Source organism: Oncorhynchus keta, unplaced genomic scaffold (genome assembly GCF_023373465.1).
Source record: "Oncorhynchus keta strain PuntledgeMale-10-30-2019 unplaced genomic scaffold, Oket_V2 Un_contig_24616_pilon_pilon, whole genome shotgun sequence".
In the NCBI taxonomy this organism is placed as follows: domain Eukaryota; kingdom Metazoa; phylum Chordata; class Actinopteri; order Salmoniformes; family Salmonidae; genus Oncorhynchus; species Oncorhynchus keta.
This window is the reverse complement of record NW_026284007.1, coordinates 688,904-712,766: the sequence shown is the minus strand read 5'-3', so window position 1 is coordinate 712,766 and position 23,863 is coordinate 688,904. Positions and strand designations below refer to the sequence as shown.

At 45.2% G+C, this 23,863-nt stretch overlaps 2 protein-coding genes and 2 pseudogenes across 2 annotated transcripts in view; 2 read left to right on the top strand and 2 right to left on the bottom strand.

The window, feature by feature from the left end:
• LOC127922107 (calcium uniporter protein, mitochondrial-like) overlaps positions 1-1,135 on the top strand; it is a 35,968-nt gene extending 34,833 nt beyond the window's left edge. The window contains exons 4-5 of the mRNA XM_052505779.1: positions 420-463; positions 1,049-1,135. Coding sequence (XP_052361739.1) covers positions 420-463; positions 1,049-1,135 — 131 coding nt within the window. The remainder of the gene's footprint in view (positions 1-419; positions 464-1,048) is intronic.
• Positions 1,136-1,480: 345 nt separating this feature from the next.
• On the top strand, positions 1,481-9,580 carry LOC127922114 (calcium uniporter regulatory subunit MCUb, mitochondrial-like). Its single transcript, XM_052505785.1, is given in 7 exon segments — positions 1,481-1,639; positions 5,958-6,006; positions 6,210-6,328; positions 6,331-6,372; positions 7,111-7,314; positions 9,178-9,294; positions 9,428-9,580. Coding segments are annotated over 6 exon segments (591 nt in total). The 5' UTR covers positions 1,481-1,639; positions 5,958-5,975; the 3' UTR covers positions 9,506-9,580.
• Positions 9,581-10,403: 823 nt separating this feature from the next.
• LOC127922112 (caspase-6-like) lies at positions 10,404-16,076 on the bottom strand (annotated as a pseudogene).
• Positions 16,077-19,938: 3,862 nt separating this feature from the next.
• LOC127922108 (group XIIA secretory phospholipase A2-like) lies at positions 19,939-22,317 on the bottom strand (annotated as a pseudogene).
• Positions 22,318-23,863: the final 1,546 nt, after the last annotated feature.

Here is a 23,863-nt window from a genome sequence, read left to right as displayed (position 1 = left end):
ACGGGTAGCTAACAGCACCTCTATAGACACCACCCCTGTAGACACTATATCCATCTGTTATCCTCCTGTCTCCTACAGATGGTGCACGGGTAGCTAACAGCACCTCTATAGACACCACCCCTGTAGACACTATATCCATCTGTTATCCTCCTGTCTCCTACAGATGGTGCACGGGTAGCTAACAGCACCTCTATAGACACCACCCCTGTAGACACTATATCCATCTGTTATCCTCCTGTCTCCTACAGATGGTGCACGGGTAGCTAACAGCACCTCTATAGACACCACCCCTGTAGACACCACCCAGACACTATATCCATCTGTTATCCTCCTGTCTCCTACAGATGGTGCACGGGTAGCTAACAGCACTCTATAGACACCACCCCTGTCTCCATCTGTTATCCTCCTGTCTCCTACAGATGGTGCACGGGTAGCTAACAGCACCTCTATAGACACCACCCCTGTAGACACTATATCCATCTGTTATCCTCCTGTCTCCTACAGATGGTGCACGGGTAGCTAACAGCACATAGACACCACCCAGACACTCCATCTGTTATCCTCCTGTCTCCTACAGATCTGCCTGGCACAAGAGAGACACTATATCCATCTGCCTCCTGTCTCCTATGGTGCAATGATGCACCTGACATACAGACACTATCCATCTCCTGAAATGGTGCACGGTGAAGCTAACAGCACCTCTATAGACACCAAACACATAGACAGTTTAAACAGTTTAAGATGGTGATGATGATGATGATGACACCATGATGGTGCACATAGACACTATATCCATCTGTTATACAGATGGTGCCATTTAGACACCACCCAGACACATATCCATCTGTTATCCTGCTTATGGTCTGAAACGACTTATAGACACCACCCCTGTGCGTGTTTATATTTTAAAGCACCTATGGTTGGTCTCCTACAGATGGTGCAATCACCTCTATAGACACCACCCCTGTAGACACTATATCCATGGCACAGATGGCAACAGCAACATGCTAGACACCATATCCATCTGTTATCCTCCTGTCTCCTACAGATGGTGCAGGACCAGCACCTCTATAGACAGTCTCCCAAAGACAGCTATCAGATGCTGTACCATCCAGAAAGAGGTCCCAAAACATAGCTAGTTTAAACAGAAGAGACATAATAATAAATGCATTTAGCAGCTCTTTATTCTGAAACACAGCTACAGAGGAATCGAACCCACTACAGCTCTACCACAGCTACAGAGGACCACAGTCCCACAGCTACAGAGGACCACAGTCACACAGCTACAGAGGACCACAGATCACACAGCTACAGAGGACCACAGATCACACAGCTACAGAGGACCACAGTCCCACAGCTACAGAGGACCACAGTCCCACAGCTACAGAGGACCACAGTCCCACAGCTACAGAGGACCACAGATCACACAGCTACAGAGGACCACAGTCCCACAGCTACAGAGGACCACAGTTCACACAGTTACAGAGGACCACAGATCACACAGCTACAGAGGACCACAGTCCCACAGCTACAGAGGACCACAGTCCCACAGCTACAGAGGACCACAGTCCCACAGCTACAGAGGACCACAGTCCCACAGCTACAGAGGACCACAGTCCCACAGCTACAGAGGACCACAGTCCCACAGCTACAGAGGACCACAGATCACACAGCTACAGAGGACCACAGATCACACAGCTACAGAGGACCACAGATCACACAGCTACAGAGGACCACAGATCACACAGCTACAGAGGACCACAGATCACACAGCTACAGAGGACCACAGATCACACAGCTACAGAGGACCACAGATCACACAGCTACAGAGGACCACAGATCACACAGCTACAGAGGACCACAGATCACACAGCTACAGAGGACCACAGTCCCACAGCTACAGAGGACCACAGTCCCACAGCTACAGAGGACCACAGAGGACCACAGTTACACAGTTACAGAGGACCACAGTCCCACAGCTACAGAGGACCACAGTCCCACAGCTACAGAGGACCACAGTCCCACAGCTACAGAGGACCACAGTCCCACAGCTACAGAGGGACCACAGTCCCACAGCTACAGAGGACCACAGTCCCACAGCTGCCACAGAGGACCACAGTCCCACAGCTACAGAGGACCACAGATCACACATCTACAGAGGACCACAGTCCCACAGCTACAGAGGACCACAGTCCCACAGCTACAGAGGACCACAGATCACACATCTACAGAGGACCACAGTCCCACAGCTACAGAGGACCACAGTCCCACAGCTACAGAGGACCACAGTCCCACAGCTACAGAGACCACAGTCCCACAGCTACAGAGGACCACAGTCCCACAGCTACAGAGGACCACAGTCCCACAGCTACAGAGGACCACAGATCACACATCTACAGAGGACCACAGATCACACATCTACAGAGGACCACAGTCCCACAGCTACAGAGGACCACAGTCCCACAGCTACAGAGGGACCACAGTCCCACAGCTACAGAGGACCACAGTCCCACAGCTACAGAGGACCACAGATCACACAGCTGCAGAGGACCACAGATCACACAGCTACAGAGGACCACAGATCACACAGCTACAGAGGACCAGATCACAGCTACAGAGGACCACAGATCACACAGCTACAGAGGACCACAGATCACACAGCTACAGAGGACCACAGATCACACAGCTACAGAGGACCACAGATCACACAGCTACAGAGGACCACAGATCACACAGCTACAGAGGACCACAGTCACACAGCTACAGAGGACCACAGTCCCACAGCTACAGATCACACAGCTACAGAGGACCACAGATCACACAGCTACAGAGGACCACAGTCCCACAGCTACAGAGGACCACAGATCACACAGCTACAGAGGACCACAGTCACACAGCTACAGAGGACCACAGTCACACAGCTACAGAGGACCACAGATCACACAGCTACAGAGGACCACAGATCACGCAGCTACAGAGGACCACAGATCACACAGCTACAGAGGACCACAGATCACACAGCTACAGAGGACCACAGATCACACAGCTACAGAGGACCACAGATCACACAGCTACAGAGGACCACAGATCACACATCTACAGAGGACCACAGATCACACATCTACAGAGGACCACAGATCACACAGCTACAGAGGACCACAGATCACACAGCTACAGAGGACCACAGATCACACAGCTACAGAGGACCACAGATCACACAGCTACAGAGGACCACAGATCACACAGCTACAGAGGACCACAGATTACATTTACATTTACATTTAAGTCATTTAGCAGACGCTCTTATCCAGAGCGACTTACAAATTGGTGCATACACCTTATGACATCCAGTGGAACAGCCACTTTACAATAGTGCATCTAAATCTTTTAGGGGGGGGTGAGAAGGATTACTTATCCTATCCTAGGTATTCCTTAAAGAGGTGGGGTTTCAGGTGTCTCCGGAAGGTGGTGATTGACTCCGCTGTCCTGGCGTCGTGAGGGAGTTTGTTCCACCATTGGGGGGGCCAGAGCAGCGAACAGTTTTGACTGGGCTGAGCGGGAACTGTACTTCCTCAGTGGTAGGGAGGCGAGCAGGCCAGAGGTGGATGAACGCAGTGCCCTTGTTTGGGTGTAGGGCCTGATCAGAGCCTGGAGGTACTGAGGTGCCGTTCTCTCCTCACAGCTCCGTAGGCAAGCACCATGGTCTTGTAGCGGATGCGAGCTTCTAACTGGAAGCCAGTGGAGAGCGGAGGAGCGGGTGACGTGAGAGAACTTGGGAAGGTTGAACACCAGACGGGCTGCGCGTTCTGGATGAGTTGTAGGGGTTTAATGACACAGGCAGGGAGCCCAGCCAACAGCGAGTTGCAGTAATCCAGACGGGAGATGACAAGTGCCTGGATTAGGACCTGCGCCGCTTCCTGTGTGAGGCAGGGTCGTACTCTGCGGATGTTGTAGAGCATGAACCTACAGGAACGGGACACCGCCTTGATGTTAGTTGAGAACGACAGGGTGTTGTCCAGGATCACGCCAAGGTTCTTAGCGCTCTGGGAGGAGGACACAATGGAGTTGTCAACCGTGATGGCGAGATCATGGAACGGGCAGTCCTTCCCCGGGAGGAAGAGGAGCCCGTCTTGCTGAGGTTCAGCTTGAGGTGGTGATCCGTCATCCACACTGATATGTCTGCCAGACATGCAGAGATGCGATTCGCCACCTGGTCATCAGAAGGGGGAAAGGAGAAGATTAATTGTGTGTCGTCTGCATAGCAATGATAGGAGAGACCATGTGAGGTTATGACAGAGCCAAGTGACTTGGTGTATAGCGAGAATAAGAGAGGGCCTAGAACAGAGCCCTGGGGGACACCAGTGGTGAGAGCGCGTGGTGAGGAGACAGATTCTCGCCACGCCACCTGGTAGGAGCGACCTGTCAGGTAGGACGCAATCCAAGATAGCACAGATCACACAGCTACAGAGGACCACAGATCACACAGCTACAGAGGACCACAGATCACACAGCTACAGAGGACCACAGATCACACAGCTACAGAGGACCACAGATCACACAGCTACAGAGGACCACAGATCACACAGCTACAGAGGACCACAGATCACACAGCTACAGAGGACCACAGATCACACAGCTACAGAGGACCACAGATCACACAGCTACAGAGGACCACAGATCACACAGCTACAGAGGACCACAGATCACACAGCTACAGAGGACCACAGATCACACAGCTACAGAGGACCACAGATCACACAGCTACAGAGGACCACAGTCCCACAGCTACAGATCACACAGCTACAGAGGACCACAGATCACACATCTACAGAGGACCACAGATCACACATCTACAGAGGACCACAGATCACACATCTACAGAGGACCACAGATCACACATCTACAGAGGACCACAGATCACACAGCTACAGAGGTCCCACCACAGATCACACAGCTACAGAGGACCACAGATCACACAGCTACAGAGGACCACAGATCACACAGCTACAGAGGACCACAGATCACACAGCTACAGAGGGACCACAGATCACACAGCTACAGAGGACCACAGTCACACAGCTACAGAGGACCACAGTCCCACAGCTACAGATCACACAGCTACAGAGGACCACAGTCACACAGCTACAGAGGACCACAGTCCCACAGCTACAGATCACACAGCTACAGAGGACCACAGATCACACATCTACAGAGGACCACAGATCACACAGCTACAGAGGACCACAGATCACACATCTACAGAGGGACCACAGATCACACAGCTACAGAGGACCACAGATCACACAGCTACAGAGGACCACAGATCACACAGCTACAGAGGACCACAGATCACACAGCTACAGAGGACCACAGATCACACAGCTACAGAGGACCACAGATCACACAGCTACAGAGGACCACAGTCACACAGCTACAGAGGACCACAGTCCCACAGCTACAGATCACACAGCTACAGAGGACCACAGATCACACAGCTACAGAGGACCACAGATCACACATCTACAGAGGACCACAGATCACAGCTACAGAGGACCACAGATCACACAGCTACAGAGGACCACAGATCACACAGCTACAGAGGACCACAGATCACACAGCTACAGAGGACCACAGATCACACAGCTACAGAGGACCACAGATCACACAGCTACAGAGGACCACAGATCACACAGCTACAGAGGACCACAGATCACACAGCTACAGAGGACCACAGATCACACAGCTACAGAGGACCACAGATCACACAGCTACAGAGGACCACAGATCACACAGCTACAGAGGACCACAGATCACACAGCTACAGAGGACCACAGATCACACAGCTACAGAGGACCACAGATCACACAGCTACAGAGGACCACAGATCCCACAGCTACAGAGGACCACAGTCCCACAGCTACAGAGGACCACAGTCCCACAGCTACAGAGGACCACAGATCCCACAGCTACAGAGGATGATGATGAGATATCAATGGATCTTTATCAGTAATTCTAAAAAGAAACATCATTAGTCACTTGAGCATCAGCAGGATCCTCCTCCTCCTCCTCCTCATCGTCATTATCCACCTCCAGTCTGGGGTGGAATTGGTGGAATAGTGATGCATGTTCCCAGTGTAATAATAATAATTTTGCCATGAGTTCCCAGAGTGACTGTGTTGTAATGAATTCCACCCATGTTGTGTGTCCAGAGGCGTCCAGTGTGTCCAGTGAGCATGTGGTGGACGTGGAGGACATGAAGCACATGGTGCAGCTGCTCCACACGGCCCTCCACCTGCCTGACCACCACCTGGTGAAGAGGGCAGCTGCTGGAAGCTGGATGGACTCAAACAGGACCTCTCACCTCTGGAACAGGTACTGCGTCCAGGGGTGTGCACGGAGGGTGTGCGTACGGAGGGAGTGTGCTCCAGGGTGCCTGACCACCAGGGGTGGTGAAGGAGAGGCAGCTGCTGGAGAGACTGGAGGGACTCAGGGTGTGCAGGACCTGTGCTCAGGGGTGGAACAGGTACCGGAGGGGTGTGCAGTACCGGAGGGGTGTGCAGGTACCGGAGGGGGAGGGGTGTGCAGGTACCGGAGGGTGTGCACCGGAGGGGTGTGCAGGTACCGGAGGGAGTGTGCAGGTACCGGAGGGGTGTGCAGGTACCGGAGGGGTGTGCAGGTACCGGAGGGGTGTGCAGGTACCGGAGGGGTGTGCAGGTACGGAGGGGTACCGTGTGCAGGTACTGAGAGGTGCAGGTACCGGAGGGTGTGCAGGTACCGGTGTGTGTGTAGGTACCGGAGGGGTGTGTGCAGGTACCGGAGGGGTGTGCAGGTACTGTGCAGGTGAGGGGTGTGCTGCAGGTTTGCAGGTACTGTACTTCTGACTTTTCTCTTTTCTCTTTCCTTCTGTCTTTCAGTATCTCCTCTCTTTATTTCTCTCTCTTGCGTCTCTTGTCTCATCTCTCTCGTCTCTGTGTGACTCCTACTACCTATCCCTTTGGTCGACAACCATAAAGCTGTCGTGGTAAACCTTCAAAGATAAGATTGCATGAGTGTGAGAGTTTGTTTTAGCTATCACTAGTAACCTCTGTCTCCCGTGCGTTCCCTGTATAGGTGAAGGCACAGCTGGCGCGCAGTGCAGAGTTCCACTCCTCCAGGACTCTGTGGACAGGTGTGGCCCTGCTGTCTGTGCAGGGCGGGGCCTTGGCCTGGCTCACCTGGTGGGTGTACTCCTGGGACGTCATGGAGCCCGTCACCTACTTCCTTACCTACTGCACCAGCATCGGAGTCTTCTCCTACTATGTCCTCACCAAGCAGGTACAGTACAGGACTGGAAGGACAGGAAGACCCATGTCCAGCACGGTCTCAATACAAGTAGTCAAGACAGTGTCTCCCCCTTGTGTGCACAAAAAGTACTGTCACTACAGGGCACTTGAACAAAAGGCTTTCATTTTCATTTCAGTCACACCTGGTCTCCTTACAACAACTTGGAGTAGTCAAGTTCTCATATGTGACCTTCATTGCCATACGCTGTACAGTATGAAGGCAGTAATTATCAGGGTTGAATTCTAACTTTAGATAACTGTGTGCAGTCAAACTTCTACAAACCGCTGCAGTTGACATCAATGGTAGATGTAATCAAAACACAGGTGATAAGCACTTAGAAGTGGAACAGAGAAATCTCTACGTATGTCGGCCCTCCTGTGGCTGCAATGTGTATAACATGCACTGTATAGAAGGAGCACGAAATGGTCTGACCGGTAAACCTTCCAGTTGGTCCCACAGCACCTGTGTCCTGCGTCTAAATGATTTTATAAGACTTTTGTAAGTATCTTATAAAAGTACAGTACGAACTGTGTACATCCATGCCACAACAAGGAGGCTGATACAAACCAACATTCCTCTGTTACGCTTCGAGGTGCATCACCTGTATTCTGATCATATCTCCTAATGACATCCGTGCATAATTTACACAGAGGATCACGGTTATCTCAAGTTAGAATTTAAACCCAGATAACTATGAGTGAGAAGTGATACACAAGTTAGTCTGCACCAGATGGATCATGGTTGTTGTCCTCTGTAGGATTACGTCTGTCCAGATGGATCATGGTTGTTGTCCCCTGTAGGATTATGTCTATCCAGATGGATCATGGTTGTTGTCCTCTGTAGGATTATGTCTATCCAGATGGATCATGGTTGTTGTCCTCTGTAGGATTACGTCTATCCAGATGGATCATGGTTGTTGTCCTCTGTAGGATGGATATGTCTATTATGTCTATCAGATGGATCATGGTTGTTGTCCTCTGTAGGATTATGTCTATCCAGATGGATCATGGTTGTTGTCCTCTGTAGGATTATGTCTATCCAGATGGATCATGGTTGTTGTCCTCTGTAGGATTACGTCTGTCCAGATGGATCATGGTTGTTGTCCTCTGTAGGATTATGTCTATCCAGATGGATCATGGTTGTTGTCCTCTGTAGGATTATGTCTATCCAGATGGATCATGATTGTTGTCCTCTGTATCCAGATGGATCATGGTTGTTGTCCTCTGTAGGATTATGTCTATCCAGTGGAGGATTATGTCTATCCAGATGGATCATGGTTGTTGTCCTCTGTAGGATTATGTCTATCCAGATGGATCATGGTTGTTGTCCTCTGTAGGATTATGTCTATCCAGATGGATCATGGTTGTTGTCCTCTGTAGGATTATGTCTATCCAGATGGATCATGGTTGTTGTCCTCTGTAGGATTACGTCTGTCCAGATGGATCATGGTTGTTGTCCTCTGTAGGATTATGTCTGTCCAGATGGATCATGGTTGTTGTCCTCTGTAGGATTATGTCTATCCAGATGGATCATGGTTGTTGTCCTCTGTAGGGATTATGGTTGTCTGTCCAGATGGATCATGGATTACAGATGGATCATGTTGTCCTCTGTAGGATTATGTCTATCCAGATGGATCATGGTTGTTGTCCTCTGTAGAATTATGTCTATCCAGATGGATCATGGTTGTTGTCCTCTGTAGGATTATGTCTGATGGATCCTCTGTAGGATTATGTCTATCCAGATGGATCATGGTTGTTGTCCTCTGTAGGATTATGTCTATCCAGATGGATCATGGTTGTTGTCCTCTGTAGGATTATGTCTATCCAGATGGATCATGGTTGTTGTCCTCTGTAGGATTATGTGTATCCAGATGCCAAAGACAGGCAGTTCCTGTATTACTTCCACAAGGGTGCCAAGAAGGAGCGCTTCAACGTGCAGAAGTACAATGAGCTGAGAGAGGAGTTGGCTTCGGTATGTTGCTATACTTACTTATACAAGGCACTGCACAATTTCTGCTCACTGCTTATTGGACTTTCCACTGATGTATTCAGTCTATAAAGGGGCTTCTGCTGATCATGTGTGTATGTGTGTGTGTCATCCTTAGGTGGAAGAAGATTTGAGACGTCTAAGGAATCCAACCCAACTTCAGCTCCCTGTAGAACAGATCCAGAGCCAGCCATGAAGAGCAGCCCCACACACACACCGTCAAACTGAAGGACTACTGAGCAGCACCACACACACACCGTCAAACTGAAGGACTACTCAAACTGAAGGACAGCACACCACACACACACCGTCAAACTGAAGGACTACTGAGCAGCACCACACACACACCGTCAAACTGAAGGACTACTGAGCAGCACCACACACACCATCAAACTGAAGGACTACTGAGCAGCACCACACACACCGTCAAACTGAAGGACTACTGAGCAGCACCACACACACACCGTCAAACTGAAGGACTACTGAGCAGCACCACACACACACCGTCAAACTGAAGGACTACTGAGCAGCATCACACACACACCGTCAAACTGAAGGACTACTGAGCAGCACCACACACACACCGTCAAACTGAAGGACTACTGAGCAGCACCACACACACCATCAAACTGAAGGACTACTGAGCAGCACCACACACACACCGTCAAACTGAAGGACTACTGAGCAGCACCACACACACACACCGTCAAACTGAAGGACTACTGAGCAGCACCACACACACACCGTCAAACTGAAGGACTACTGAGCAGCAGCATTTTCCCCCATTTATTTTGATAACAATGCGTTTTCTTACTAACCCTGCAGATCATTTTAGAGTTTTGGTTTACAATATTTAAGTAATTTGTGGTAGTATAGTAATATAGTAATAAATAGTATAGTAATAAATATATGAGAAAACATCTTCCTGAATACTAATCATATTTTCTCTGCATTCCTGGCCATTGCAGTAATTCAATATAGTAGCTAGTGTCATTTCTATAGAAGAGCAAAGTTATGAATAGTGATGTGTATATAATGAGATGATCCATTCTGAACGTTTACAAAGATTAAGAGGAACTGAGACTGAACACAAATTACATTTCAATATTTTATTGCACCTCAGACTTTTGTTTCAATCATCAAAACCCCAAACATATTTCAACAGTTTTACAACTGTCATTTTATAAATGAGAGATTCTAACTCAATAGGAGCCCCACGCACCTCTCCAAATGCTATTAGTGCAAACCCAATCTCCCAAAAGGTCAGAGATACATTTCCCTGGTGGACCATAATACAAGAAAAGTACATTACTGTTACTAAGCAGTGGTTCCTTATATTCACCCATGGAGACTAAAACGGTCCTCATTTTCTTGAACAATTCAGAAATAGAAACATTAATTGGTGTCCAGCACTCAGGTTCACATACAAATGAGTAATACCTCATGCATTGTCATTGCTTTAGTAAATATCTCCCAAGTGACTAACAATTATTTATTTTTTAAACATGAGACGGTCGGTTGATTGGTACCCTGAGTTGTCTTATCTGAGTTATATAATGCACACTTGCGCATATTTTCTGGCTGAAGAATATGCCTGTAGTCATGTGGTGTACAAAAATGTTATTTAAAAAGATTGGTAGTGTTAAAGTTGTTCAGTATTGGAGCGACAGGTAGCCAAGTGGTTGGAGATGCGAGCCAGCAAGCGGAGGGTTTCCAATCCCAGCCCAGATGGGATGTGGGGGGGTGTAAAATGGTATTTAAAAAGATTGGTAGTGTTAAAGTTGTTCAGTATTGGAGCGACAGGTAGCCAAGTGGTTGGAGATGCGAGCCAGCAAGCGGAGGGTTTCCAATCCCAGCCCAGATGGGATGTGGGGGGGGGTGTATTTACCAATAAAGTGATCTTATCTTAAGTTGAAAACAGTTGTCAAATACCCTCAATAACAAAGAACAATGGTATAGGACTGGTTTTCCTGAGTCAGAGTAGTACAGTAGGTCATGTGACCAAACTTGCAGTGTGTACTAGACACTTGACTCCCAGAGGTACTTTCCACATTGGAGTTGTTTGTTCACGTTTAGCCTGCCACTTTCAAAACATGTAAAACTACATTTGAGTTGTAAAGGCTAAGCACATCCAAGTACAAAGAGAAATGACACAAATTCCCTTTTTGACAGAACAAGGCAACATATTATTATTTATTTTTTACCCCCTTTTCTCCCCAATTTCGTGGTATCCAATTGTTACTAATTACTCTGTCTCATCGCTACAACTCCCATACAGGTTTGGGAGAGACGAAGGTCGAAAGCCATGCTTCCTCCGAAACACAACCCAACCAAGCAGCACTGCTTCTTCACACAGCGCGCCTCCAACCCGGAAGCCAGCCGCACCAATGTGTCGGAGGAAACACCGTGCTGGACGGTATTGATATGGTATGAACCCACATCCTGTTGGTTGCAAGGAAGGCGTTCAACCCCAGAGCCACCCACTCTTTACCCCAATCGGCACTTTTCTTCCTATGTCGGACAAAGACAGTTGCACAATCTTGCACAAGAGATAAGGATCAAAGCCACACCTTTTGGATGTACGGTAGGGATTTAACCCCAGAGCCACATCCTCCTTCAAACAATGTGCACATGTCTTTGTATATTTGACACAGATAGTTGATGTAAACAAATCAAGCCCAGGGAACCACTAGTCAATGCTAAGAATTAGCAGTATTCTCCCGAGAAAGGCCTTAAGGGACTGGTGATGCAAAATCCTTTACTGACTGAGAATCCCCTCTTAACAAACAGCTATCCACAAACAGACTGAGAATAAAGTCATTTGAAATGTTAATGCTCAATTACCATTCTCATGTCACTCTTTTACCTGCCCTGCGGTACATTCCATGACCTCTGTCAACACCAACAGGGAAAGCCTGAAGCCGAGCAGCCAAGCAGGTTTCACCAGTATAGTACCATGCTTTGTTTTAGGTCAGTTTTACCACCACAGAATGTGATTTAAAATAACACTGCATATACAGTCATCAGCCAATGACATGATCTCCATTTGGTTTCATAGGAAAGATTAGAATAAAGGGAATATGCACAGCTTGATGAAGTATGTTTCATGGTTCTCAAGACAAACATTGAAATAATGTAGACAAACGTTTAACAAAAAGAACCACCAGACATTATAGTCAAGGACAACCTTTCTCCCCAAAAAAACATTCAAAACAACTACAGCAGGATTCAGGAATGACGTAGTAGCTGCCCAGTGGATGGAGACCTTACTGCTTCTTGGGTCGGAAGTAGAGCTTCCTGGTGAGCATGGAAGCGAAGCAGGGGACCTGTTTCTTCCCGATGGCGGTCTTGTCGTTACAATTCCCGACGCTCCTCATGGACACCTTCCTGTTAACCAGGGTCAGGAGCTCCGTGAACTCCAGTGAATCCCGAACTTCCGCATGGCCCCACACAGGTCCTGGATGTACCAGGAGCCGTTGATCGTCTCGCGGTGGGAATAGTAGCCTGCACAGGGACACCGGGAACAAGTATGGCAGTTAGATCTGTATTCCATTCATCCAAATGAGAAGCAAAGGATAATCAAGTGATCAAACACCATTACACAAACACAGGAAACAGTTATTTAGGATATTGTCTAAACAGCATAACTGTATACAAGTCACAGTAAGAAGGAGTTGGGTACAACATAGTAACTGTGAGTCTGTTGATAAGGAATTAAAATAATGAATGTCTTTATTCTCCATGTATCACTGATCTATGCATCTATCCTCATTTACGACCACAAGGTTTACAATATTTCTTCTTGTTTCCTGTAATGGACTATCAGCTGTGCCATGTGTTCCTCACCTTCAGCCACAGAGTAACACATGAGGAAGTCAGCGCCAGCAGGGAGGGTGTAGACCACCCCAGCGTCCACCACCACCTCGTTGGTCTTCACTTCGCTGTCCACCACGTCCATGGGGTCACTGGATCGTCATGCTTGTCCCCACGACACGCCTGTTGGTGTCAATCAAATCAGAAACCAAAAACAGTCAAAATGTCAATATGATGGTTATATATAAAAAAATATATATATTTAGCAGTAAATATTTGTGGTTATGTGGATAAATGTTTACAAATAATATTATTGTGTCTGAGGAAGATATGCCTTCACCGGCCCCCAAACATCAGATATGGTCTATGGGTCTATGAGTCAACAGTACTGAATGTCAAAGGTTTCCATCTAAAATGGATCTATTCAAAAGGCATCTCATCATCTGACCTCTTACCTGTAGTATGAAGATCTTGGGCTTGCCCACCAGGCTCTTACACTTGTCTCCTTTGAACAGGGCAGTGATGTCCTGGATAGCGATCTTGTCGTCGTAAGCATAGACGTGGTCGTTCTCTCCGTGGCTCAGAAAGACGCACACGAAGCAGTCTGCATCAGCATGGTTGGCCTCAGCCGCTATAAAGTATCAGACGTATCATTTCTTATTCTGAAGTATAATACCGACTGGGACTGATACAGGATCTGTGTTAAGCAGATTATTCTAGGTGGTATCGAAGGACTAGAAGTGCTGCTTACCCTGACTGATTTGATCCAGAACTTCCTCCACCTTCAGATTATCAAAGGCCTGCACTTCAAAGTTCAAGTCTTCAAATCTGAATCAGAAAAATCAAGTGTGAACATTTTAAACAACTCCATCAGCACTGCAGTTGTCTGAACCGGTCTATAGGGAGTTCTGAAGCACGGTCATATCTGATGCCATGTATACCTTTTGACCAGATTGGAGCGGTCAGCATTGGTCCCGTTGCGGGGCATCCTCAGATGCCAGTAGAAGTGCTCCTGGTTGAAGATGAGAGCCAGGCCTCGCCGCTTGTGGTTCATCTTATACTCCTCCGCAGGGTCCATAGAGAAAGAACTGCTGAAGGAAAAACACATGCTCCCTGTCAATACCAATACCTTGTTATGCCATAGTGGGTGTAGCTGAGCGAGAGACATTTGAGAAAGTGTAGCTTTCTTATCGGTTACCACAAGAAATTAGGAACTATTTGTTCACTTCAACTGTCAACACACTTGAACTTATTTCAACCAGGTGTTCATTACATTCAAGTCATTTATAACAATGTAATGAGTAATATCATTACTAATTAGTTACCTGCAGAAATACCCATCTGTTTCTGTAAGGTTCTCACTAGGACCTGATAAAGAGAAAGGAACATACAATCTGAACAGGTATGACAATCTTGCATGAATATTTATTTTATTACTTCTCAAAGGCCTCGTGGTTTTACAGCTTTCTGATATCTCAACATTCGGCAGTTTCGATGCAAATAGTCTCCAAAGCTTTTGGGATCAGATTTATTTGGGGGTCTGTTGTTAAGCTCTGCAAACAGGTTTGTGAATTAGTAGCCTCGGCTACAACTCCAGGACCAAGCAGCCATTGTTCAATAAAGCACCCAGTCCTGGTGGTTTTCAATAGGCTGGTTACAGGTGTTAAGACCAGTAGAAAAAGTGACAAAGCTCTCCTATCTTACATGCTCTTTACTTGTGCTGCTGTTGCAGGTGTGGGGTGAAGCATGAAGGGAGAGTCTGCTGTAGCAGGTGTGGGGTGAAGCATGAAGGGAGAGTCTGCTGTTGCAGGTGTGGGGTGAAGCATGAAGGGAGAGTCTGCTGTTGCAGGTGTGGGGTGAAGCATGAAGGGGGAGTCTGCTGTTGCAGGTGTGGGGTGAAGCATGAAGGGAGGTGAAGCATGAAGGGGAGTCTGAGGTGTTCTGCTGTTGCAGGTGTGGGGTGAAGCATGAAGGGGAGTCTGCTGTTCCATTTCCTTATGTTCCTTGTGTTACGGTTATTATTGAGAGCACAAGAGGGTATACTGCTTTTGATTCAGGTGATTGCTCAGTGCAAACGCCAAAACGGAGAAATAACTACAGGTTTGTGTTAACCATTACATAATTAGCGTGTACTTTGAGTCTCATAAAATGGCATTTCGTGAGATAAGGTAGTTTCGTTAAAACAGTACCTCAAACAGTCTCTGTTTTGGTTTTAAATGTACATCTGCATATGTCTCTACAAGCATTGGGCACCTAGACCTACCTAACCTGATATCGGCCGTACATACTCACCTGTCGTCTGGGATGTTTTGTTGTCTTTTTCCAAGCTTCCTGTGACTTGGAAGAGACAAAAATCCCACATGACACAATACAGTAAGATTTCACAGACCTGTGAAACAAGTCTGTACACTGATAACATTGACATAAGCACAGACCAGATGTTATATCAGGTGTTATCTGTCAGTAACTTCGTCCCCAGGCAATTGCGTAGTGACGCGATTCATCTGACAGTGAACAACAATCTTGGCTACTGTAACAACAGTACAAACAGACACATATTGCGGTACATACACCGTATAAACGTATTAGACCAGATAAGCGAGGTAAATGGAGGGGAAATTGTGAAATCCATGACATCATTCAGCAAGTGATGTATTATTATTTTGTTTCCTTTCGCAGGGAGGATCCGAAATGTCTTCTGAGAGTTCTTTCATATTTGTCTTATATGATTTCCGTGACCACAACATTACATTAAACTGCAAGACTTCTAATACCACTACATACATATAGTATTTTATAACTTCCAAATAGGACTTCTTACCTTTAGTGTCTTTATTCCCTGGACACGACATAGTTGCTGTCTACTCTCCTTTCAATGTGTACACGCAAGTGTAAAATGTATCGGTTTAACAAACACTGATGGAGAATGACACTTCCCGCCCCTTTAAGCTGATTGGCGGATCTACTCAAAAACTGGATACAATTGGCAACTGGGCATGGCAGTCAAGCGTTGCTCGTTACAACTTCCGTATAATGCCACATTGTAGCCAGAGAACCGTATAACAGAGGCAAATATATACTAAACAAAAATATAAACGCGACATGCAGCAATTTAAACGATTTTGCTGAGTAACAGTACATATAAGTAAATTAAAATAAATAAATTAGGCCCTGATCTATGGATTTTATATGACTGGGCAGGGGCAAAGCCACTGAGACGGATTTTCCCCACAAAAGGGCTTTATTATAGACAGAAATATTCCTCTTGTCCGGGTGGCTGGCCTCAGACGATCCCGTAGGTGAAGAAGCCAGATGTGGAGGTCCTGGGTTGGCGTGGTTACACGTGGTCTGCGGTTGTGAGGCTGGTTGGACATAATGCCAAATTCTCTAAAACGACGTTGGAGGTGACTTATGATATCGATTTATATTTTTGTTCAGTATAATATAAAACATGTTTGGCATTATGCAGAGGGATACTGTAAAAACAAAATACATGTTTCACTATGCCTGTGAATGAGGAAAGCTCAACAAACGTCACATGTCAGCTAAGTGTGCACTTTAAAAATATATATATTTCACCTTTATTTTACCAGGTAGGTGAGTTGAGAACAAGTTCTCATTTGCAACTGCGACCTGGCCAAGATAAAGCAAAGCAGTGTGACAGAGTTACACATGGTGTAAACAATTAACAAGGCAATAATACAAACAAGTCAATGACACAGTAGAAAAAGAAAGTCTATATAGTGTGTGCAAACGGCATTACAATTTAGCAGATTAACACTGGAGTGATAAATGAGCAGATGATGATGTGCAAGTAGAGATACTGGTGTGCAAAAGAGCAGAAAAGTAAATAAAATAAAAACAGTATGGGGATGAGATAGATAGATTGGGTGGGCTATTTACAGATGGACTATGTACAGCTGCAGTGACTGGTTAGCTGCTCAGATAGCTGATGTTTAAAGTTGGTGAGGGAAATAAAGTCTCCAACTTCAGCCATTTTTTGCAATTCGTTCCAGTCACTGGCAGCAGAGAACTGGAAGGAAAGGGTGCCAAATGAGGTGTTGACTTTGGGGATGATCAGTGAGATATACCTGCTGGAACGTGTGCACCTCAGCCACGCTCAAGGTACTAAACGATATCATAACCGCCATCGATAAAAGACAGTACTGTGCAGCTGTCTTCATCGACCTGGCCAAGGCTTTCAACTCTGTCAATCATCGTATTCTTATCGGCAGACTCAATAGCCTTGGTTTTTTCTAATGACTGCCTCGCCTGGTTCACCAACTACTTTGCAGACAGAGTTCAGTGTGTCAAATCGGAGGGCATATTTTCCAGACCTCTGGCAGTCTCTATGGGGTACCACAGGGTTCAATTCTCGGGCAGACTCTTTTCGCTGTATATATCAAGTCGTGACAACACCAGTTAAAGCAGCAGTCGAAACAATAATAAAGCGGCTGTCAGTAAAACGCTGAGGGATGGGGCTTGAGGAATGTAACCTCTCTCAAAATCATAGACAAAGCTATGGATGCAAGGACTGAACAGCCATTATATCAACATGATAGTTTAAACCATGTTTTGAGGCTGCAGTAGGCTATTTGTTTGACATTTCTTTGTTTACAAACATTGCAGTAAAACAAGCTTATAATTGGGGTTTTGATGTTGTATGCCAGTTGAACTAAGCTCATGATGCATTTATAAATTATATTCTATTCTTCAAGAATCAATGTGTGCATATCATTAATTTATAAGTTTTAAAAAATGATGTAACTGCTGATTAGCACTTTATGCATGCATTTGCCCAATCCTGATTCGGTCCAAATAAACAACAAAAACAAATCCAGAAACTACTGGGAGGATTGTAAGTGTTCATCTATACTAAACCCTTTTGTGTAAACTCCCTCTTCATCTATGTAGTCTGGTCTCCTTCACCACCAGCAGTTACCATACCCGGCCTGATGGGCAGTTGCTACTTTAAAAAACAAACATTTATTTAACTAGGCAAGTCAGTTAAGAACAAATCCTTATTTACAATGATGGCCTAGGAACAGTGAGAGTTATTGCCTGTTGGCCAGAACGTTTTCACTTTGTCAGCTTGGGGATTCAATCTCAACCTTTCTGTTATGGCCACAGCTTTAACCACATAGACCTGCTTAAAGTCCTCATTTGCACTTTACCTGCCTGTCTTGTGCACCGGGTATTCAATCCATACTTCATCTAGATATGTTAGTGCCACTGAATTTGAAATGTTCTGGAGACTGTTACAGAGGAGTAAATGCTTTTTTTGGGGCTGGATCATATTGTTGTATGTTTTACTAGGCTACCCGGTCATGTTTTAAAAAGTCCTCAATGTTTTTTTCCTGGAAAAAACATTTGGTGAACATCGGTATTAAGCAAAAGACTGCCTTCTTGTCTTGCCGCCTGTCACAAGGTGCGTCATCCAGGAACATACATAGACATCTCTTTCCTCCATTCAAAATATGTTTGCATTTTTCAAACTAGTCAAAGCATTTTCGGTCACGGAAACTGTATCCCTTGCTAATTACGTTTTGAGCGGATTTCTCCGTGGGCTTTGAACCGGGCACCTGTCTCACACCCGGGAGGCAGGCCGGTTCCAAAACAAACGCAATCAACTTTCACCCGGTAAAAAAACACTCATTGTCGGGCGCCCGGGCAGATTAATTGAACCCCTCAATGTTGCTCATCAACCACATGTGCATTGACAGATTCTCGCCGTTTCATCTGTCCACATGAATTAGTCCCCGAGAGATTAGTCTGGTGTCAATGAAATGGAGTAGGCTGCCTATGCGTGGGAGGAGAATCAAGTGGCAGTCGTCTTTTCAAGAAAATTACATTAAATATGATTAGACTACAGTTTACTACAGTGTCTGTAAATAAATGATAATGGAAAGAAGTGGACGCTCAACCAACGTTAGTCAAGGTTCAATATTAAACAAATTATTGAAAAGGCTTAACGCGCGGATAGCCTATGGTGGGCGAACCTTTCATTTTCAATAAATATTATTTACCCATTTATTTGTCTCTGCCTGCAAATTATCGTCCTAACAGGTAGGCTATACCTCTATATGCAAAACGTAGTTCAAGAGAATGTACAAGTGTCCACTCTCATCGTTCTCGCTGCTCATATTCATTATCCACACATGCGAAATAAAGCGGTCTATATAGCCAATGCATGGGCGGAGAAGTGTAACAGTATAACTTTAGTCCGTACCCTCGCCGGGCTCGAACCAGGGACCCTCTGCACACATTGACAACTGACACCAACGAAGCATCGTCAACCATCGCTCCACAAAATCCTCGGCCCTTGCGAGTGACGTCACCGATTGAAACGCTATTAGCGCGCATCACCGCTAACTAGCAAGCCATTTCACATCGGTTACAGAAGTGTAACCAAAACAATACACTTACTGGGCAATATAATGTAGCCATTACCCTCATCACTGTGCATTATTATCATGTGCATACATTTGTCTTCAATGTCTTCTTACCTTTTATAAACATTCATATTCTCATTCATTCATATTCTCTCTTAATTTACAGTATGTTCATATAAATGTGTGGCAGAACAACAAATGACATACATGACAACAACCACTAAACAACAATTCTACAAAATGATCAAATAGCAATTTAAAAACTCAGATCACCCAACGTTCATTCATTGAGAGCACATCCCTTCACAAGGCTTAGCACATTGTTATCAATGGAAACTTCCACAGCTCTATCCCAAGATACAGTATTGACTTCAATGTTTCTCTGGTGGCTTGACTATTCCAGAATCCCCTCTGGATGGCAAATTCATAGATCCCTCTTGACTTCAAATTTGCATATGCAGGGAGTCTCTCTGGCTGTCCATGTAAGGTTTACACCCCATGTGCATGACAGCCTCAAACAGCAGGGTCACAGTATTCTCACACGCTGTATAGAGAGAGACATGGAACACGACTGATCATTATATACAGACATATGAAACACACAGAAAAATGAATCAATATCAAATGTTATGTCACGTGCACAGTTTACAGTAGGAATAAAAGGTGCAGTGAAATGCTTGTGCTAGCTCCCTCAACATCGCAGTACTATAATTAAGCAATATGGCCCGAGGTGGTGTGGTATATGGCCAATATTCCACAGCTAAGGGCTGTTCTTATGCACGACACAACACAGCCGTGGTATATTGGCCATACACACAAAAAAAACAAGGTGACTTATTGCTATTATAAACTGGTTACCAACTTAATAGGTGCAGTAAAAATACCAGTTTTTTCATACCCGTTGTATGATATGATATACCACGGCTTTCAGCCAATCAGCATTCAGGACTTGAACCACCCGTTTTCTGTTGCATGCCCTAATATGGATATAGACCTCACTCTAAATTATAGACCTCACCAGAAATGCCATCAGGGGAGTTGTATGATCTTCCGCACCAGCAAGATTGTTAGACTGGTTAAACCTGACTGAATGCTGAACTCACCAGTGAAGTGAAAGTGAAACAATTGACAATGGTGAGTGCAGGGTTCAGTATGATTTAACCAGGCTACAAGATGGTGGGCACATTATTAAATGGAACTGTGAGAATGCTTGGTCAAGTCCTGCTCTGTGTTCAACACTGGGAGCATATCAATACATTAATCAGCGTGGTGTTCAATAGGCAACACATGGAAGAAAACAGAAAGAAACAGGGTGGAAGAAAGCAGACAAACTGGCAGAAACTACAATAAGAAACACATTGTGTCGTGTTCCGCTGTAAAAGTTTTCTGTTACATGCCTAATAAACACAACCCAGTTGCCATCTTACCTTGGACACTCTGGGTCAGTCCCAACATCTTCTGTAATCTCTACAGATGGTCTCCAGGCATTCCTGGAACTCATCGTCTGAGTCGTGTTTATCACGGTTACAGGTGTCATAGCAACGGTCGTGCTGGTTACAGCACTTGGTCAAGGACGGGATGCCGATGTCAAACTGTAGAGTAGACAAAAGAGATGACCATTAGATCAATGCTCACAAATATTCAAAGCAATATATAATATGACAGGTGTAATAACATTCCCTATAAACAATGGTCCCCGTACAGGAGCCGCCCTACTATGGCTGACCCTGTAAAACACATTTCACTGCACATATGTGTGACAATAAAATAAAATACATTTTGTGTGTGTGTGTGTGGGGGGGTCTTCATTTCTGGTCCTGAAGAGCCGCAGCTATAGCAATACACTATAGTGTGTGCAGGCGTCACTGTCTGAAACACAGGTCTCTGCTAATCATAAAAAAACATGAGTTGCTAAACCAGGTGGGTTAGTGCTGGACTGGTCTGCACACACTGCACCCCCCACAGGACTAATAGGGAAGACCACTGCTATAGATCGAAGTCATACATGACACTAGCTCACCTGGAATCCGAACAGGGGTGACCCACATCCATTGGGTGGGTTTGGTTTGTAACCAGGCCGGGGTTCTGGTTTGTAACCTGCAAGGAAAGAGCAAAGGTAGAGGTGTTCAGAGTTCTTCTTTAATCTTGTTGAGAGAGACGACCTGTTCAGAGAAACTACAGTGTGTGTTGGGGGTGGCACTGTACCAGTTTAATGGTTTTGCAACTCAAGATGGCTACAGTGGTGCTTATCTGCTTTGTTTGTGGAACATAATCACTTTCAACTGAGCGTTTTAATAAATGGCCTGTCTGCATAAGCAAAGTAGTTATGGCCATGTTTTTATTTCCATTACCAACAAGTACTGACTGTGTGTGTGGCCTGGGAGACCTTACCATCGCTGCATTCATAGTGACACAGTCCATCTTGTCCTCCAAATAAGTCCAGAGCAACGTTGAGGTATTTGTCAATGTTATGGATCCCATTGCGAATGGTTTTTAAAGTCATCCGCCAGTCCGGTGTTTCAGGTTCCTTACTACATGACACACAGCTCAGAAATCCATAGAAAGATAGTAAGCTAACGAGAAAACCGGGATACAACTGTTATGATGCATTATGACAGCACCGGTGCTAGAAAAGTTGTAATTGGTCGGCATGTGAATCCAAAGTTAAATGACTGCACCAAACGTCGGTAAAAAAAAATCATTTCACACTTTCCCAAATGTTACACTATTGGTTCTATTCGGTGTCAACAAATCGCCTGTCATGAAATTCCCTTCCGGGATATGGGATTAGTCACGTGACAGCAATAAACCTATCAGTGCCAATAGATACATGGCACTTACAGTACGTGGTCACTCAACGCCCACGGATGTTCGAAGTTCATGCATGCCACGAACGAACGTGTATTCATGACCGATTTGATGATTTTTACTGAGAAATGTTCTTGCTTTCTATTTTAAGGCAATATTAATCAGTGTAGTACTTCAGTATTTTTACTTAAGTAGTGTTTTCTTTTTTTTTTGGGGGGTGTATCTGTACTTTTCTAAATTAAATAATGTACTTTTTACTCCATACATTTTCCGTGACACCCAAAAGTACTTACATTTTGACAGGAACTGGGTCCAATTCACACACAAGAGAACATCCCTAGTGCTTCTGATCTGGCAGACTCCACTAAACACAAATGCTTCATTTGAAAATTGTCTGTGTGCCCCAGTTATGTCAATTTAAAAAGGCAAGAAAAGTGTGCTGGGTTGCTTACTATACATCATTTGAAGTGGTTTATACTATTACTACCTAAGTACATTTTAGCAGTTCCATTTAGTTTTTTGCTACATTTAAAACCATTTAAATTTAACACCAAATACTTAGTATTTTACTGGGTTACTTACCTTAATAGAAAATTACAAAAGTATCTTTCCTTTTACTCAAGTATGACAATGGAGTACTTTTCCACCACTGATCAATACAAGAGTGATAATCACTGTAGGCCTATAACTTATGTATTTTCAGAAACACAATTCTCATGGACTTCCAGGAAAAACAGCAAAGTCTCCTTTCTAGTAGACTTGTTCAGTTTGCATTTCAGTTAAGAATCACAGTACCAACCTGTTTGGGTACCAAGCTGGAGCATGTAGCCATACAAATCCACAACATCTTTTACAAGCCTCATAAATATGGTGAGGCCATATTAGGTTGAGAACAAAGCTTCCGCAAAACAAACTACTAGAGTAATGGATCTGTATGCCAGGGAGAATATTATGTGGAGAGAATAGGCCTACAGTCTGAGTACTATGAACACATTTTAAAGGGTGTTTAACCTGCCCTTCCATCTGCTTCATACATACAATTGCAAAAGCTCTTGTGCTCGAACAAATCAAAAACTGCTTCTGGTAATAATTTATTGTTTATTCAAATGATTAATCGAGCAATGAAGAAAAACCTTGTTTTTCTGCTTAAATAACTCCATACATTTTCAAACATTCAAATTAAAAAATATACAATTGATGAAGATTATGGTTCCGACTTCACATTTTTTCCCAGGCCAAAAAAAGTTCAAGTGAGACAGTGGTCATTTCTTCATCTGCGGAATGAACTTCAAGGTCCATGTAACTCCACACAAGGTTCCAGTTCCACTGTGAGTTCCACTGTGAGTTCCACTGTGGGTTCCACTGTGGGTTCCAGCCTGTGGGTTCCACTGTGGGTTCCAGCATTCTCTGGGTTCCTCACAATACTAGCACTGCTAATGTATGGATTGAAGGAGGGCAGCATCTCCAGATGAGCCTACAAATCTTTTTTAAGTCAAGCAGGTGAAGTAGTTATCTAGAGTGAAGAAGACGGTGATTTGCTT